Below are 16,719 nucleotides of genomic sequence, written 5' to 3' on the forward strand. Positions count from 1 at the left end.
ATGTGGCATCCTTCCTTTATTGGTTTATTCATAGATCAGAAAGTGAAGTTTGTAGGTGGTTTTGTAACTTACACTAGAATTGCAAAATGTGTTTCATGCAAAATCATTCTTGGCACTGCAAATGCTTTTCAAAGAGGTTGACCTAATCTTTGGATTTAACGTGACCTTAACTTAGTTCTGCAGGCTTTACAAAAAAAGATGCATGCTTCATTGGACTTTGATATGAAATTTCAGGCCACACATATATATAATAATTTCATCTCTTTCATTTTATATATTATACATATAATATGATTTTATTAAACTAAATCCAGTCTTTGATTCTGTTTATGGCTTTGGAATGGGAGCTTAATTGTGGTGAGAGAGAGCACTGGGATCAAAATAATTTGGTAAGTAACCATAGGCAACCTAGCTAGAATAAAGGCTTTAGCTTTTTTACCCATTGCTGTTTGGCTTAGTGTTTTCAGTATGTGTGTGGTACCATTGCTGAAACACTCTCTCTCTCCTCTGAAGATAATGCTTCTGATGCGTCACAACTTGTTCATGCAGTCACTAACATTTTCTGCTAATATACACTTCAACTTTGATTCAGTCCTTCGAAACTTTCAAAACAATATCAAACTTTCAACAACCCTACTCTACATACAAATCACCATTCACACTCTCAATATATATATATATATATACCATAAAGTTCCTTCTGATTATATGAACAAAGCACTAATATTAAAAAATGAAGCACACAAGTTTTAAAACTAAACAATTCTTGTGCTGCCATAAATATGTGATACTCATATTTTCAAAGGAGCACCTGCACAATAAAAACCTACCTAACTTTTTTCTATCGCTCAGCGTCGCAGTTACCATTTAATCCTACTTTACTATTATGTTCTTACGTTCAACACTTAAAAAAGTGCTTTCACTGCATTTATATTGAAACAAGTTCGTTATTTTCCCACTCAAAACACTTGAAATTCTTTCATTATGAAACGTTTAAACATCAGGGTAAAAGTGCATTTGTTTGTTTTTCTTTTCTTTTTTTCAAAATTCTGACACTATTTGTGGCCTATATGTACGTGACAGCATTTGATTTTTAGTGCATTAACTCCAAACCCTCTTGAACTTTTTCTCTATGGATCAAATTTCTACACCTGTACTACTCATAACCATGATCTATCATGAGATTTATTTTCCCTGAACAATTTGATAAAACTATGCTTTTCTAACAATTTAGCTAAGTAAACTATAAATAATCCTTCTATAATCCAGATTTTTTAAGAAATTCAGCAAAAATAAAGCAATGTTATTTAATCTGCTTTGTAACATGTATATATATATATATATATATATATATATATATATATATATATATATATATATATATATATATATACAAACAAATTTGTGTGCCCTCCAAAATTAGAATTCTGTTTACGTTGTCATAATCAGATATAAAAAAAAAAGAGTAACTAGTTTTTTTTTTCTTGTTTGACAAATTTGTACTCTTTCTTTCTTCGATCATGACAAAAAGTAAAAAAGATGAGTAAACACAATAATGGCATAGAGCTAGAGAAGTTTGATCTGTTTTTGACCTAATGGTCGATTAAGCTATAACTGATTGGGTCTGTAAATGAATTAATTGAGAGTGGTCACGTAGACAAATTACTGGAACATCCTCAGTCATTGTTGAAGTTTCAGAAGGTGTGATATTCTGAGAATGGTGCTCACGTGGGGCTCTCTTACTCTCTATGTTTTCATAATGTTCCTCCGTTACAGTTCCCAATTTTCTTGGCTTCTAGTAACTTTTTTTCTCCTATGCTCATTCACTCCTTACAACTCCTCGTGATAATGTCCTATAACATTCAAACCATATATTATTAAAAATTCAATATTAAACTATTTGATATCGAGATACGATGCACATACAGCAATTCATGCAATATAATTTTTTGATCTATTTCTCTTCATTATTGTATCATTTCTTACGTAATCTCTTTCTTTTTTTCTCCTCTACCAAATCATTAACAATGTTGTTACTTCTGGAAGCTGTTTAAATGCATCGGTAAGGTGTTTTTTTAATATAAAGTTGTTGTTTATGTAAGCAAAGTTCATTGTTTATGAATAAAAGGTGATTTTTTTATGCTAAGAACCAGTAGAAAAATTAAGTATTAATTAGTTTTGACAACTTTTAATATAGTGTAGTTTTACGTAGAACTTTTATATCTATGTCATAATATTTAAGACACAGAAATTAAATTCCATTAAAAGGATTAAAATGTGGTTTATTTATAGATTTCATGTGGGAAAGATCGCATCAACATCATCAAATGTGTTTCGTGGGATTTTTTCCTCATATATCCTTGTCTCCGTAGTCAAATGAAATAGTACCCAGAAGAACCTCCAAAATCCAAAAGACATGAAAATTGCCATCCCTTTGTATTTGACATTTCAAGTTTGGATTTTTAAAGAGAAAAGTGTTATTTATTAAGAAATAATTAATTTTCATCTTTTTCACTCCAACAAAACTCTATTATAAGTTACATTTAATTAAGGTTACTTCATATTTTCCTTCTTTTTATTTTTTTTCTTAATATAACAGTATAAGAAGATGTTATTTAATAAATCATATATATAATCAATCATTACATTTACTCTAGATCCACGGCTGAAATAAAAAAGCAACGAAAAGTATTATAAAAGAGCAATTGTAGTTGGTCGAATGCATTTACTAAAATAAATAGGTTTCTTTAAAAGGCCCACAAAGAAATAAGCAATTAATTAAAGTAAAGCTAAAAGAATGGTAACATTTATATGATTTGAGGGATATGGGTGCAACGTCAATAAAAGGAATTTATGAATGAGATTGTTGTGTAACAAAAGATGATGAGTTAATTATTTGTTTGTGAGAGGGTAATTAATGAGAGATGATTGAAGAAATGGAAGAATTAGTTTGTGATGTGATGTGATGTAATGTAAGAGATAGTGGGATATGAATTATTATTATGAGTGGTACATGAGAGGAGAGTATTAAGTAAGTGATGATGGGAGATGAGAAAGAAGTTGGAGGGGAAGCAGAAGTAGAAGTTGGATACTACAAAGAGCTTTGTCTCACCTATCTCTGTCAGGATTTTGGGGCCGAAAGAAAGGCCTTCCTTATCGCTCAAAGCTCTGCTTTAATTTGGGAGCAAAAGGTACAGAGAAACACCAGTGGAATCTGTGCACCAAACGAAAGCACAGACAATGAATGGATTTGTTTGTTTGCAGGAAAATTGAAATGGAAACCCAGATCCCGATTTTGTGCAAGGAAGCAACAGATAGATAGATCTAGAGACAGGAGAGGTGAAAGTGAGATTGTCTCAGCTTTCTTCTCTGTGACACTGCAAAGATATAATTAAGGTGAAAGGGAGAGGTGGAGGTTCAAAGAAACACAAGTGAGTGAGGTGAGGCTATGTGTTGTGTTTTATTTACCTTCCTTTATTTGTCTCATATGAGTGTAGCAGTGATGACAGGTTCACGTACCCTCTTTTGAGGGCCAAAGGAGTTCTCCTATGTTGCTATTAATTTCCCGTTTTCTAACCCATTTTACCCATTTTGCAAAACTGCCACCATTTTTTCTTCTAACACAAGGAGATAGTGCCACAATTGAAACACTCGATTCATAGGTCTATGATCAAATATGGTCCCCTTTCAAGCCTTCCTGGGGGCCAACTGACACATGCCTTCCCTTTTTCACGCCTTCCTCTCTCTCTCTCTCTCTTTCTCTCTCTCTTCCCAACCTACTCTCTCTAGTACGGTCTCTGCATTAAACACAATACTTTGTTGCGCCCCAAAAGTGAAGTAGGATCATCCACGCAACAAAAACCTCACCAAATTCACATCCCTTCTCTTAATATACCCACCTTTGTTTTAAATCTTCTCAGTACAACTTTCAATGCCATAAACTCTATTCTTTTCTTTTTATTTTTCTCTTAGAGGAATCTAATCCCTTAAACTCTATTTATCAGCTCTCTCTATCTTCTCTTCACTGCCTATGTGGTCCATGTATTTGCCGAAGCAAGTGAGGTCCATATAAAGCTTGGAGCAAGAGTGTGATAAGTTAAAGGGAAGAGAGACAAGAAAACAAGAGCAGACATGGAGTGGAATGGAAGCACAAGACGTTATGTTCCTCGACCAGACTCTTCCTTCGGCTTCCTTTACAACTACAACTACACACCATACCCAGGTAAACTAACTATCTACTCTTCTTCTAAAACCATTCTTCACCCTTTTCCTTGAATGGCATCAACTTACTTTTCTTTTTCACTACTTACTCCCTTCTACCATGCATTTTACTGACTCTTTTACGTTTTCCACACTCTATTTTTGTAAATTTCGAATGAATAGTAACTTCCACTTCGAGCTATTACGCTCCATAATTATTGCTTTTCTTCAACAACTGCTACACAATAGAATAGGTATACTCCTATGTTAAAGCAACAGCCAAGTTAATTTGGCAACTACATCTCATATTTTGGCTCGGTCAACGTTAAAAAAGACACTCAACCCTTTAAGAAAATTGCAACTCTTGTTCACCAAAAACTCTCTTTCTGTTTCTGTCTGTTATTACTTAATTAAGGAATTGAAGTGAAGCAACAAAGTATAGCAGAGTCAAGTTCGTCCATGGAAAAAATGAACTGCGGGAACCAGGACAAGAAGAAGAGATTAACGACTGACCAGTTGGACTCGTTGGAGAGTAGTTTTCAGAAGGAGATAAAGCTAGACCCTGATAGGAAGATGAAGCTTTCCAAAGAGTTAGGGCTTCAACCTCGCCAAATTGCTGTTTGGTTCCAAAATAGGCGTGCAAGGTGGAAGAACAAGCAACTCGAACACTTGTACGATTCACTTAAACAGGAATTTGATGTCATATCCAAGGAGAAACAGAAGCTAGAGGAAGAGGTAGGTTACATTTACACAACACAGTGATTAGATATATCATCGTTTATTACTATTTTTTCATTCTTTTTTTTTATCACATCACACACTAGTTATGATATATGTACTTCTCTCTCTTTCTTTCCCTGTATACATGTCATCTGGTATTGGGTCACCGTGAATTATTTTCTTAAACAATATGTTCCCAAATCTCAAACTTTTACACACGTGACGATAGTGCAATCACCCATTTGTCGCTTTCCATGTCTATCCTTTTCTTCTGATATCATAATATCGATTACATTTTTCTTTTCTGTTTCTTTTAATCTCAAAATAGACACCTCAGTCTTTTGTAGACACGTATTGAGATTTCTATACCCAGAAAAAAAAGGTGATAAATTTGAACTGGGTTTTCTCTTGGATGCACCAGAGTTGGAGTTAATTATGCTTGCAAGTAGCACTCATAGAGCCATACACACACTCTGTTGAACCTTTTTCTTTCAGATTTGAGAAAATATACTTTTAGCAGCACTTACACAACTCCTTTTCTTTTTCAAAACACTGTTTTTCGGTGCTTGCAATGACGTAATGATTGGTGCTTTGGTGAAGTGTAGCATGAAGTAGACATTCATTCTTTGGAACTGGTCACTTCCTTTAGCTGTTTTGCGTGTGCAGGTAATGAAGTTGAAGGGTATGCTGAGAGAGCAAGCTTCTAGAACACAAGTGTCAACAGGTTACACAGAAATCTCTGGAGAAGAAACAGTAGAAAGCACGTCAGAGGCTCTGCGTTGCTCCAAACGGAGAACACTGCAGCAGCAGCAGCATCATCATCATCATCATCAGAATATTGGAGAAGGAAACTGTTCTTTCACTTTGGAAGATTACAACACAGTTCCAGTACTACCCTACTGGCCTGGGGTCCCTTACTATCCCTAATGAATAATATTTTGTGTTTCCAATAATAATATTGCGAGTGATGAGTTTAGTTAATTAACTTAATTTATTGGTAACGTAATGTGTGTGTAGTTAAGGTGATGGAAAACCCTTTTTCCGTAGGAACTGACATTAGAGATCAAATCAAAGCGATCGAGCAGAGAGACCTGCATGTTGTTGGTTGGTACGATAATTATGACGTTAAAATAGCTGTTCCTGCAGACATCACTTTATTAGTCCATTCCAAGATGCATGAAAATCGTTAATTGTTACGTACTGTTATTTTATATATATGATCCTTGTTTATCGCTAAAACTTTTATAATCTTTGTTTCTATACTATAATGTTAATGTTTTGAATGTGTCTTAATTACTTCATGAAGTGAAGTGTCCGTCTACGCAAGTAAAGTCTTTTTCTAACTGGGCTGAGGAAGACTCTATTGCATATGAATAATACCTAAAACACCAATTTATACTTAGTCAAAGAGGGAAACTAAAATAAAAGAGAGAGGTGATGGATTTCTAGAAAATATGATATGACAACAAGAAAAAAGGTAGGGAAAAAAATGTGTTTATTGAAAAAATATTATATATATATATATATATATATATATATATATATATATATATATATATATATATATATATATATATATATATATATATATATATATATATATATATATATATATATGTAGTAATTGAAAGTTTAATTAGTTGAGAATTGAAACTTTTTCTAAGGTTGAGTTTGATTTTCTTAATTACTATCAAAGTTTTAATCAGCTTACTCAATTCTTTGACATAAATATGTGCAAAATACATGTATCAAAGTCCAGCCTGCGCTAAATACAATTTCATTTATGATGATTTGTATTGTTTGGTTTGGGACTTAGTTAGTTTTGGTACTGAAATTTTGTTTCTAACAACTAGATCATCACTAAGTCGTATTTCAAAACAAATATTAAACATAAACAAAATCAATAGAAAAAACATAAGTATTTATAGACAAACGACGTATTAAAAAGTATAAAAAGATAATTGAAAAACATAAACATAAGTCTAAAATAGTTACAAATGTTAAAACTGTCTTGAGTTGAAACACAAGTTCCTTACGATGTTGTCAAAACTTGTTATAATAAAATAGTAAGTATTTATATTTTTGTCACTTTTAACAACAACAAAAGGTGTTAAAAAGAGTATAAAAATTATTATTTGGTGAAAGGACATACAAATAATAACTTTTTATGGGAGAAATATTTTACAATGTGATGATTTTACAAAAAGAAAAAATAACACATTTTATCGTTTAGTAAAATGTTTCTATGATGTAACACATAAAGAGAATTTGGCAATGGCGCTTGGAAAAATTAATATATTTTATGTAGAATCATCTTTTATTTTCGCATGACAAATTTTTCATTGTGTGAGTAGTGCGCAATCATCTATTATGTCAAAGTTGTAATTGAAGTTAATGAGATTTTAAGTGACATGATCTATATTGCATTCAACCTGTTTTGTTTGGTAGTACCTTTTGGCTTTCATGTTTTCCTTATATTGAGAGCACTATTTTGAGCATTCAAGAAAAGAAAGTTGGTCTCCTAGCTTTGTAAGATAATATGATAGATTTGAATTGGGGTTATACTTTGTTCTAAGGTTTCGATTTGTGTCATTTCATCTTTTGTTATTGTGACCGTTAGGTGAGAGGGTTTCTCCTTACACCACACCAGATTTCTTTCTCCATCACCTCATTTCACAATTGTCCCCCAGAGAACAATTTAACCGATGAAAAACAAAAAAATTACTGCTTCACCTAATTTTTTAACTTTTAACCACTTCAATAAATGGTCCCCACTATATACACCCCCCTCACAGAAATGACATTCTCATTCTCAGTTGTGTGCTTCCTTGATAGTGGTGTGCTTCCTTGGTGGTGGTGTGCTTGTGTGGTAGTGCAAGAACTTGGTTGAAGAGGTTCATGGTGCAGGAAGGTGGTCCGGTGGTCGTCCATAGTGGTGGTAATGGGTTGTAGCAGCTCGTTGCAGGTACAAATGCTTAAACAGAGGCTTCAAACGGATTTCCATATTCGTGAATGCTTTCAACGGATATCGAAATTCGTTAACGGATATCGAAATCCGTAAACGAAATTTCAAATTTGTTGAAGGGTTGATAGATTTTCATATTCGTTGACCCTTCAACGGATATCGAATTTCATTGACATATTTTGATATCCGTTGAAGATATTTACAGATACGAAAATTCGTTTCAAGTTTATTGTATTCAATTATTTATTTATTTTTAATTCTTTTATTTTAATTATTTATTGTATATGTATATATTTCATAATTTATAATGTTAGTTTATTAATTTAATAATTAGTTTTTTTAAATGCTAGATTTTTAATTTATAATGTTAGTTTGTTAATTTAAAATAATGTTAGTTTTTTTATAATGTTAGTTGATTAATTTAATATAATTGTATAGGTGAATGTTGTATAGATTCCATTATTTAAAATGTTAGTTTATTAATTTAATAATTATGTAAATATTTTTTTATTAATTTGTATTTTATTTGTTTAATAATTTAATAATTGTATAGGTGAATATTGTGTAAAATAGAAGAATATCGTCATTATATGGATTCTCAAGTTCCTTCTAGTTTATATAAGATTTTTCTTCTTTTATAAAAGAAGTCGAAGAGGAAGATTTTACAAATAATTTTACCACAAATGAAATATTTCTTTCTCGCGATCACTTAATTGAATGGGTGAGAGGCATGGGTTATAATTTAGGATTTATCGTGGTTATAACAAGATCTGACATAGCTACTGGTGTACGAAGAAGAAAAACGTTTGTCTTACTTGCATTTGAAAGAAGTGGGAAATATCGAAAATACAAACTCGATGCAGAGGCTAGTGTATATGGGACTCGAAAATGTGAGTGTTCATTTAGGTTAAAGGGTAAACCGTGCTCTGATGGGGATGGATGGGTGTTGAAGGTGATGTGTGGACATCACAACCATGATTTCACTGAAACTTTAGTTGGTCACCCTTATGCCGGCAGGTTAACTCCAAGTGAACAGTCATTACTCGTTGATATGACAAAGAGTAAAGTTACACCTGCAAATAATTTATTAACCTTGAAAGAAAATAATGATTAAACAAATCTACAATGCAAGGCATGCGTATAAATGATCATTGAAAGGTTCCAAAACTGAACGATGTTGGATCGGGATAAGTACATTCATTGGAGCAAGTGTGTCGACGAATCAGAGGTTATTAGTGACCTCTTTTAGACACATCCTAATACGTTGAAATTGTTAAACGCATTTAATATTGTACTTTTGATTGATTCAACGTATAAAACAAACAAATATAGACTTTCGTTGCTTGAGATTGTTGGCATGATGTTTATGGGGTTAACCTTCTAAGCTACATTCTTGTCAAATGAAAGGAAAAATAATTTCACTTTGGCTTTGAAAAGGATGAAAGGTTTATTTTTGACATCTGAGGGCGGTTTTAAAGTCATTGTGAGTGACCGAGACTTAGCTTTGATGAATGTTATTGTAAATGTTCCCTGAGTCATATCAGATGTTATGTTGGTTTCACATCCTTAAAAATGTTAAAGCTAAATGCATAATGTTAGTTGATTCTATTAAGGCTTGGGATGTGTTGATGGAGGCATGGGAAAACATGATGGAATGTGCTAATCAGACCATGTTTGGTGACTATATGAATTGTATTCAATACGCCTCTAGTTCATGACCTTTATTCTTCGAATATGTGAATCATACTTGGATTATTCCATGCAGTACATACTTTGTAAAGGCTTGGACGAACAGAGTAATACATTTAGGGAACACAACCACAAAATAGGTATGTTTTAATTTTATTTTACTTAGTTATTTTTGATAAATATTTTTTGCTACTGTTGATGTTTTTCTTTTGTTTAAGGCTTGAGTCTATTCATTAGAGTCGGAAGAAATTTTTGGGCACTAGTATAGGAGATCTCTATTCTTATTGGGATGGTATTCATAACGTCATTATCGTACAACACAAAAAGATTCAGGCATCATTTGAAAAAAGTCCCTTGCTCACGAGTGGTCGTTGTAAAGGATTCAGATATAAAAGACTTATTGGACATGAATCATGATATGCATTGGATCTCATTGTTGAGGAATTGGAAATATCAAAGTGTGGATGTGTATTGAGACGGACATTCGGTCTCTTGTGTGCTTATGAATTAGCACGCTATGACCCTGGGTGTTACCAATGAGGAGCATTGGTGTCTTGAAGATATTATGGTTTTGATGATGCTACAAGATGAAGACTTGAAGACTCTTGTTATATTCACTTTAAAAGCATTTTGTAGAATAAATTGTATAGGAATAACTTTGTTGATGTAAGAACACTTAGCAAGTTTTCTTGTTTAGAGAGTCTTTGCACAGATAATCGATTATTTGGTGTAATAATCGATTATCACGAGCCTATTTGAAAAAGAGTTGCTCGTGCAAATAATCGATTATTGCTCAGAATAATCGATTATCAATGTCTGATTTAATATTGCCCAGGTTGCACAAATAATCGATTATCACTCAGGATAATCGATTATCACTTTTGAAAACCCCATAACAGATACAAATAATTGATTATCAGTTATGATAATAGATTATATTTGGCAGTTGGGAGTTGTCTTTTCATTTTCTGAACCTTGGGTTATAAATAGTGTTTTCTGCAGCTCTTAGAAAGTAATCTTTTTATTTTGAGAGTATTAGAGCTTTGTGCCTAAGGGAAACTCTCTGTGAGTGAAAAGGGATCTATACCATTTGAGAATGCAGTTTGTCTGAGGAAGTTCTCAAGTGATAGTGTTGCCTTTTGTCAAGTCTTGTGAATAGGAGAAACTCGCGCTTAGTGTGTCTAAGGTCGGAGCGATTCTCTTCAAGTTGGCCAAGGCAGGTTCTTCCATTCGTTAGTCGAAGGAAGGTTCTTCCGTTCGTTTGTAGAAGGAAGGTTTTTTCTATTCTTTGCTCATTTCATTATCTTGTAATCTGTACAACAATATTTTTAATGAAAAAGGTTAAGCACTATTCATAGTGATTAACAACTAGAGGTAGAATCTTTTGATTCGAACCAAGATAAAATTTCTGTGTTAATTTTCTCATCTCTACACTCTTTAAATTTTTAGCACACCAACTATTTGATAAAAGTTCTATAAGAAAATCAAACTTTTAAAACGAACCATTGTATCTTGTTTATTGACCGCTACACGTTTTCTGCTTCTTTTATGATCATTTTTATTCCGCTGTACTATACTCTCTGATACACACAATTGGTATCAGAGCTTGCTTTGATATTTCTTCAAATTTTATGAAAATGGCTGGTCATAACCAAGTATACGCTGAAGGTGCATCAATAAACCACCACTTTTTACTGGTGATAACTATGCATTCTGGAAAGTCATAATGGAAATTTTCATGGAGTTTGTTGACAGAGACATCTGGGAAGCTGTACAAAATGGTCCTTATATTCCTAAAAGTACTATTGATCGTATTGAAGTGGAAAAACCTTATTATAACTGGATTTATGAGGAAAATAGAAGAGCTCAATTTGATATTAAGGCTCGTAACATTATATCTTTTGTTGTGGTGCTTGATGAATTCTATAGAATTTTTGTGTGTAAGACAGCATAGGAAATGTGAGAATTTTTAAGAGTCACCCATGATAAAATCACATATGTGAATAAGTTGACATTGTCTGATTCAAGCTCTACATCAAAGTCCTTAAGCTCAAGCGATTCAGATGAGCAAGAAAATATATGCTTAATGGCCAACAATGAATCATCTAGAAGCCAACACTTGAAGAAAAAAAAGGACAATCAAGGCTCCTCATCAAGCTTCAAATGTTATAAATATGGTGAAAGAGGCCATATAAAAGTCGATTGTTCAAACAACAAGAGAAATGAAGAAAGAAAGGAAAAGAAAAGTCACAAAAAGAAGAAGGTCTAGATTGCTTGGAATGATGATGACTCAAGTAGCTCAAGTGATTTTGTTGAAGAAACAAACTTGTGTTTGATAGCTAATATTGATGACATTGCAAGCCAAGTAAGTTGCTCTAGCCTTGACACCAGTGAATTTGATGTACAAAAGGCTTTTCTTGAATTACTTGATGAATTTGAGAAATTGAATGTTGCTCATAAAATTTGAAAAAAGAGTTTACGGATTTGAAAATTAAATATGAGAAAGCATTGGATGAAGAAGTTATTTTAAGGAATAAAATCTGCAATTTAGAAATGAAACAGTCTTTAAATGTTGAACATCTTGTTGAATGTCTTTCATGTAAGAATCATATGCTTGATATTGATATTCTTGAAAATCTTCTTGAAGTGGCAACAAGAAATAATAATGTTGAAATGCTTATACCTGTTAAAAAGGTTTTTAAAAATAAAAGTATTTTTAAAAGTAAGAACCAAATGAAAAGAACCCGTAGGCTATAGGTTGAAAAAGGAACAACTTATTATAGGAACCCAAATTATGTCACATGTTTTTACTGTATGAAAAAGGGACACACTTCAAATAAATGTAGAATAAAACATTTTGATGTTCCTAATGAAAAATGTGCTTGGATTCCTGTTATAAAGTAATTTGCCTCTAACCTCAAAGGACCCAAATGAGATTATAGGGACCAAAACTATATTGTTTTGTTTTGCAGGTTAAATTTTCAAAAGGAAAAGAAAGCTCTATGGTATCCTGGTAACTTTTAAGTGTTTTGAAAATAATTTATGAATGCTAGATGTGTCTTAGGTTGAAAATTTAGCCCAAATTTGTATTTTACGAAAATTAACGTAAGTAATCGATTACCAAGGGTAATAATCGATTATCTCAATTTCAAAATATGAATTTTGAAAATTTGGCTTGCTAATAATCGATTATTTAAAGTGATAATCGATTATCTTAAGTTAAAAAAAACTTTTTTTAAAATTTTGTTTGGGAATCTGTTTTTCATTTTAAGGGGAATATTACTTTTAGGAGAGTAATTTTTAATGAATTAAAATGAGCTAAATTATTTTTGATAAGTAATTTAGGGAGAGCATCAAGATTAGATTTTCTATTATGATCAAAAAGGGGGAAATATTTTTTATTAACATCTTATGTCATCATCTTGTGATAAATGGTACCTATTTGAGGGAGAGATATATGAATTTGTTTGATATCTTGTTATTTATCTTTGTTCTAGATCAATTACTCTTTTCCCTTTATAATATTTGAATTGCATCTGGTACTTAACAATTTTATAATATTGAATTGCATCTATTCTTTTGTTGAGGGGGAGCAACACTTAAGGGGAGATTTTATTTACTTTTTGCTTATGATCAAAAAGGGGGAGAAAAACTTTTAAACTAGTGCAGTTATTACTAACATGTTTATATGTTTGTAAGTCTGAAATATATGTAGGAAATCAGAAATGCTTTTAAACAAGAGATTTTTTTATCATCATCAAAAAGTGGGAGATTCTTACCAATGAGGAGCATTGGTGTCTTAAAGATATTATGGTTTTGATGATGCTACAAGATGAAGACTTGAAGACTCTTGTTATATTCACTTTAAAAGTATTTTGTAGAATAAATTCTATAGGAATAACTTTGTTGATGTAAGAACACTTAGAAGTTTTCTTGTTTAGAGAGTCTTTGTGTAGATAATCGATTATTTGGTGTAATAATCGATTATCACGAGCATATATGGAAAAGAGGTGCTCGCGCAAATAATCGATTATTGTTCAAAATAATCAATTATCATTGTCTGATTTAATATTTCCCAAGTTGCGCAAATAATCGATTATCACTTTTTGAAAACCCCATAACGGACACAAATAATCGATTATCACTTATGATAATAGATTATATTTTCTAGTTAGGAGTTGTCTTTTCATTTTTTGAACCTTGGGTTATAAATAGTGTTTTCCACAGCTCTTAGAAAGTAATCTTTTCATTTTGAGAGTATTAGAGCTTTGTGCCTAAGGGAAACTCTCTATAAGTGAAAAATGATCTATGCCATTTGAGAATACAGTTTGTCTGAGGAAGTTCTCAAGTGATAGTGTTGCCTTTTGTCAGGTCTTGTGAATAGGAGAAGCTCGCGCTTAGTGTGTCTAAGGTCGGAGCGGTTCTCTTCAAGTTGGCCAAGGCAGGTTCTTCCATTCGTTTGTCGAAGGAAGCTTCTTCCGTTTGTTTGTCGAAGGAAGGTGTTTTCTATTCTTTGCTCATTTCATTATCTTGTTATCTGTATAACAATATTTTTAGGGAAAAAAGGTTAATCACTATTCGTAGTGATTAACGACTGGACGTAGAATCTTTTGATTCGAACCTGGATAAAATTTCTGTGTTGATTTTCTCATCTCTACACTCTTTAAACTTTTAGCACACCAACTGTTTGATAAAAATTCCATAAGAAAATCAAAATTTGAAAATGAACCATTGTATCTTGTTTATTGACCGCTACACACTTTATGCTCTTTTAATCACTTTTTATTACTCCGCTGCGCGACTCGCTGATATCTACACTGGGATGATCCCTTTGGGTGAAATTCATATAATGTGGAGGAGATTGAGATTTTCAAATATTGAATTAAATGAAACCGAGCCCGAGTTATCCATTGAACGTGAGCTTAATATGGTTCAAGAACGATTCAATGAGGTTGATATGAGAGGTAAAGTCATCATCAAGCAGAAGTTACTTGACATTGTTTGTCTTGCAATGACATTAAAGGTCCCTTCGTTACATAAAGACAAAGGGTGCACAAAAAACTAAAGTTCAACGAAGAGAAAGGTCTACAATACGGGAGTTGTCATATTTTGAGCATGTTGACGCCTTTCATTCAACATATCAATATTCATCTACGAAAAGTAAATTACAATCAAAGGAAAATTCAATGCAAAAAATGAGAGTTTCCATGATAGACCAGTTTCATCCTATTTGTCACTTATTCATTGCGGACGTTGTTGGTGTTGTGGTTGATGGTCATTGTGGGTATAAATGCATTGCTGCGTCATTGGGACTCGGAGAAGATTCATGGTTCGTTATCAGAAATCATTTACATAAAAAACTTAGTCAATGGCGAAATAATATTTAATAAAAAATTTAGTTAAAATAAAAAATAATTATTATAATTTAAGTTTTGCACTCACTTAGTCCCGCGAAATAGCATACACAACATGATGAACATAGTGCATATGTAACGAACAATCACATGGACCTCCAGAAAATCCACCAACTTCCTCGTCTATTTGAGGAACATCCTCATGCTCCTCCTCCTTAATATGAGCCTCAAATACATCCTCCTCAACATGGGCCTCAAAGGCCTCCTCCTCAAAAGCATGCTCCTCAACTACAGGGTCATCTCTATATGAGTATTAATAGCAACTTCACGCCTTCTCCGAGTTGAAGCTGTAAGTCTTGTCCTTCCTTCGTCTTGGGAAGAACTCTCTCCTCAATAACTACATGCAACACGTGTTCTTGCCATTTCTGACAAAAGTGAAATTATTAAATAAACCAAAATTAAATAATTAAATAACACAATAAATATACAAAATTACTACTAAACTAAACAAATATCTACAAAACATACAAATGTCAAGAAAAAACAAACAAATTTATTTAAAAAACAAACTTACCTCAATAAATTATAAGCATATATAAAAAATAAATAAAATATTCTTTTAAATATAATTTAATTATATAAATTCAACGATTATCCAAAAAACAAACACAATTATTTAAAACAATTTTAATTACAAATATATTCCATAAATTAATTAATTAACTAAAAATAAATTAAAAATAATTTCAATTAACTATAATTAAATTAATAATAATTAATTCATTAACTATAAATAAATTAAAAAAATAAATTAATTATAAATAAAACAATTTAATGATTTAAAAACTATAAATAAATAAATTTATAAAACAATTAATTAATTAAGTAAAAGTGAAAAAAATTTAGGGTTTTAAATTAAATTAAATAAGTAAATGATAAAAGTAAAAATTATTTAACTAAGAGTAGTTTTGGAAGAAAAAATTGGGGAGGTGCTAGGTTAAATATGTGGTGGTGTAGGGAGAAACTCTTTTAGGTGAGTATCATCTACAACTCCGGATATGTCATTTTAATGACACATACTCTAACTTCAACACAATATATTGCTAAATAAATAAATATAAGATCTAAGTATAAATTAAAATATATATACTAATTGAAATGATTGTCTTTGTGTAGAAATTTAACAGTTTTATACGAGCAGTCCATATACTATGTAGGGATAACTTTGTGCAAAATATATAATCTGAATGTGAAATAGTATTTATAGGTTTACTTGTAAATTATTTAATGTGAAAGTGAAATGATATAAAATTATCATATTGATGTATTTAGATTATAATTGACTTTGGGTGTCATTTATATAATGTGTTGGTTCTAGCTTATTCTAATTAACTTAAGCAAAAGCAAACAAAATATTTTTAGAAAATGAACCAAAGCACGAAGGGGTATTAGATTTCGGTTCGGGTAATAACTTAAGTCTAATCTTTTATTGATTAAAAAATACTTAATTTTAAGATTAGTGGACTTTTATTATAGTAATAATCGAAGTTTAATCTTTTTTATTTAAAAATTATTTAATTTTAAGGACATTAGGCTTCGGTTACATGAAACCTAATCCTTTCTGATTTAAAAGAATTATTTTGTGCTAAATGGTATTAGTGTTCAATTCTTAATAAAACTATACGTTTTTTTCTTTATTTTCTATTATTTATTTATAATTTTATGGTTTAGATCTAAAATAACTAAAGCTTAATATGAAAATTTTTGTGTCAATTTATAACCGAAGTAAAA

General features: G+C 31.6%; 1 protein-coding gene across 2 annotated transcripts; it reads left to right on the forward strand.

The window, feature by feature from the left end:
* Nucleotides 1–3,117: 3,117 nt before the first annotated feature.
* On the forward strand, nucleotides 3,118–6,092 carry LOC108325703 (putative homeobox-leucine zipper protein ATHB-51). Of its 2 annotated transcripts, XM_052875003.1 has the most exons (4): nucleotides 3,118–3,440; nucleotides 4,005–4,222; nucleotides 4,616–4,935; nucleotides 5,587–6,092. In XM_052875003.1, exons 2-4 carry the CDS (start codon nucleotides 4,132–4,134, stop codon nucleotides 5,845–5,847), a joined length of 672 nt encoding a protein of 223 aa, XP_052730963.1. In that variant the 5' UTR covers nucleotides 3,118–3,440; nucleotides 4,005–4,131; the 3' UTR covers nucleotides 5,848–6,092. The 2 variants fall into 2 exon arrangements, with proteins under 2 accessions (XP_052730963.1, XP_017414288.1); XM_017558799.2 differs by lacking the exon at nucleotides 3,118–3,440 and having other exon boundaries at nucleotides 3,978–4,222.
* Nucleotides 6,093–16,719: the final 10,627 nt, after the last annotated feature.

Source organism: Vigna angularis, chromosome 3, assembly GCF_016808095.1.
Source record: "Vigna angularis cultivar LongXiaoDou No.4 chromosome 3, ASM1680809v1, whole genome shotgun sequence".
In the NCBI taxonomy this organism is placed as follows: Eukaryota; Viridiplantae; Streptophyta; class Magnoliopsida; order Fabales; family Fabaceae; genus Vigna; species Vigna angularis.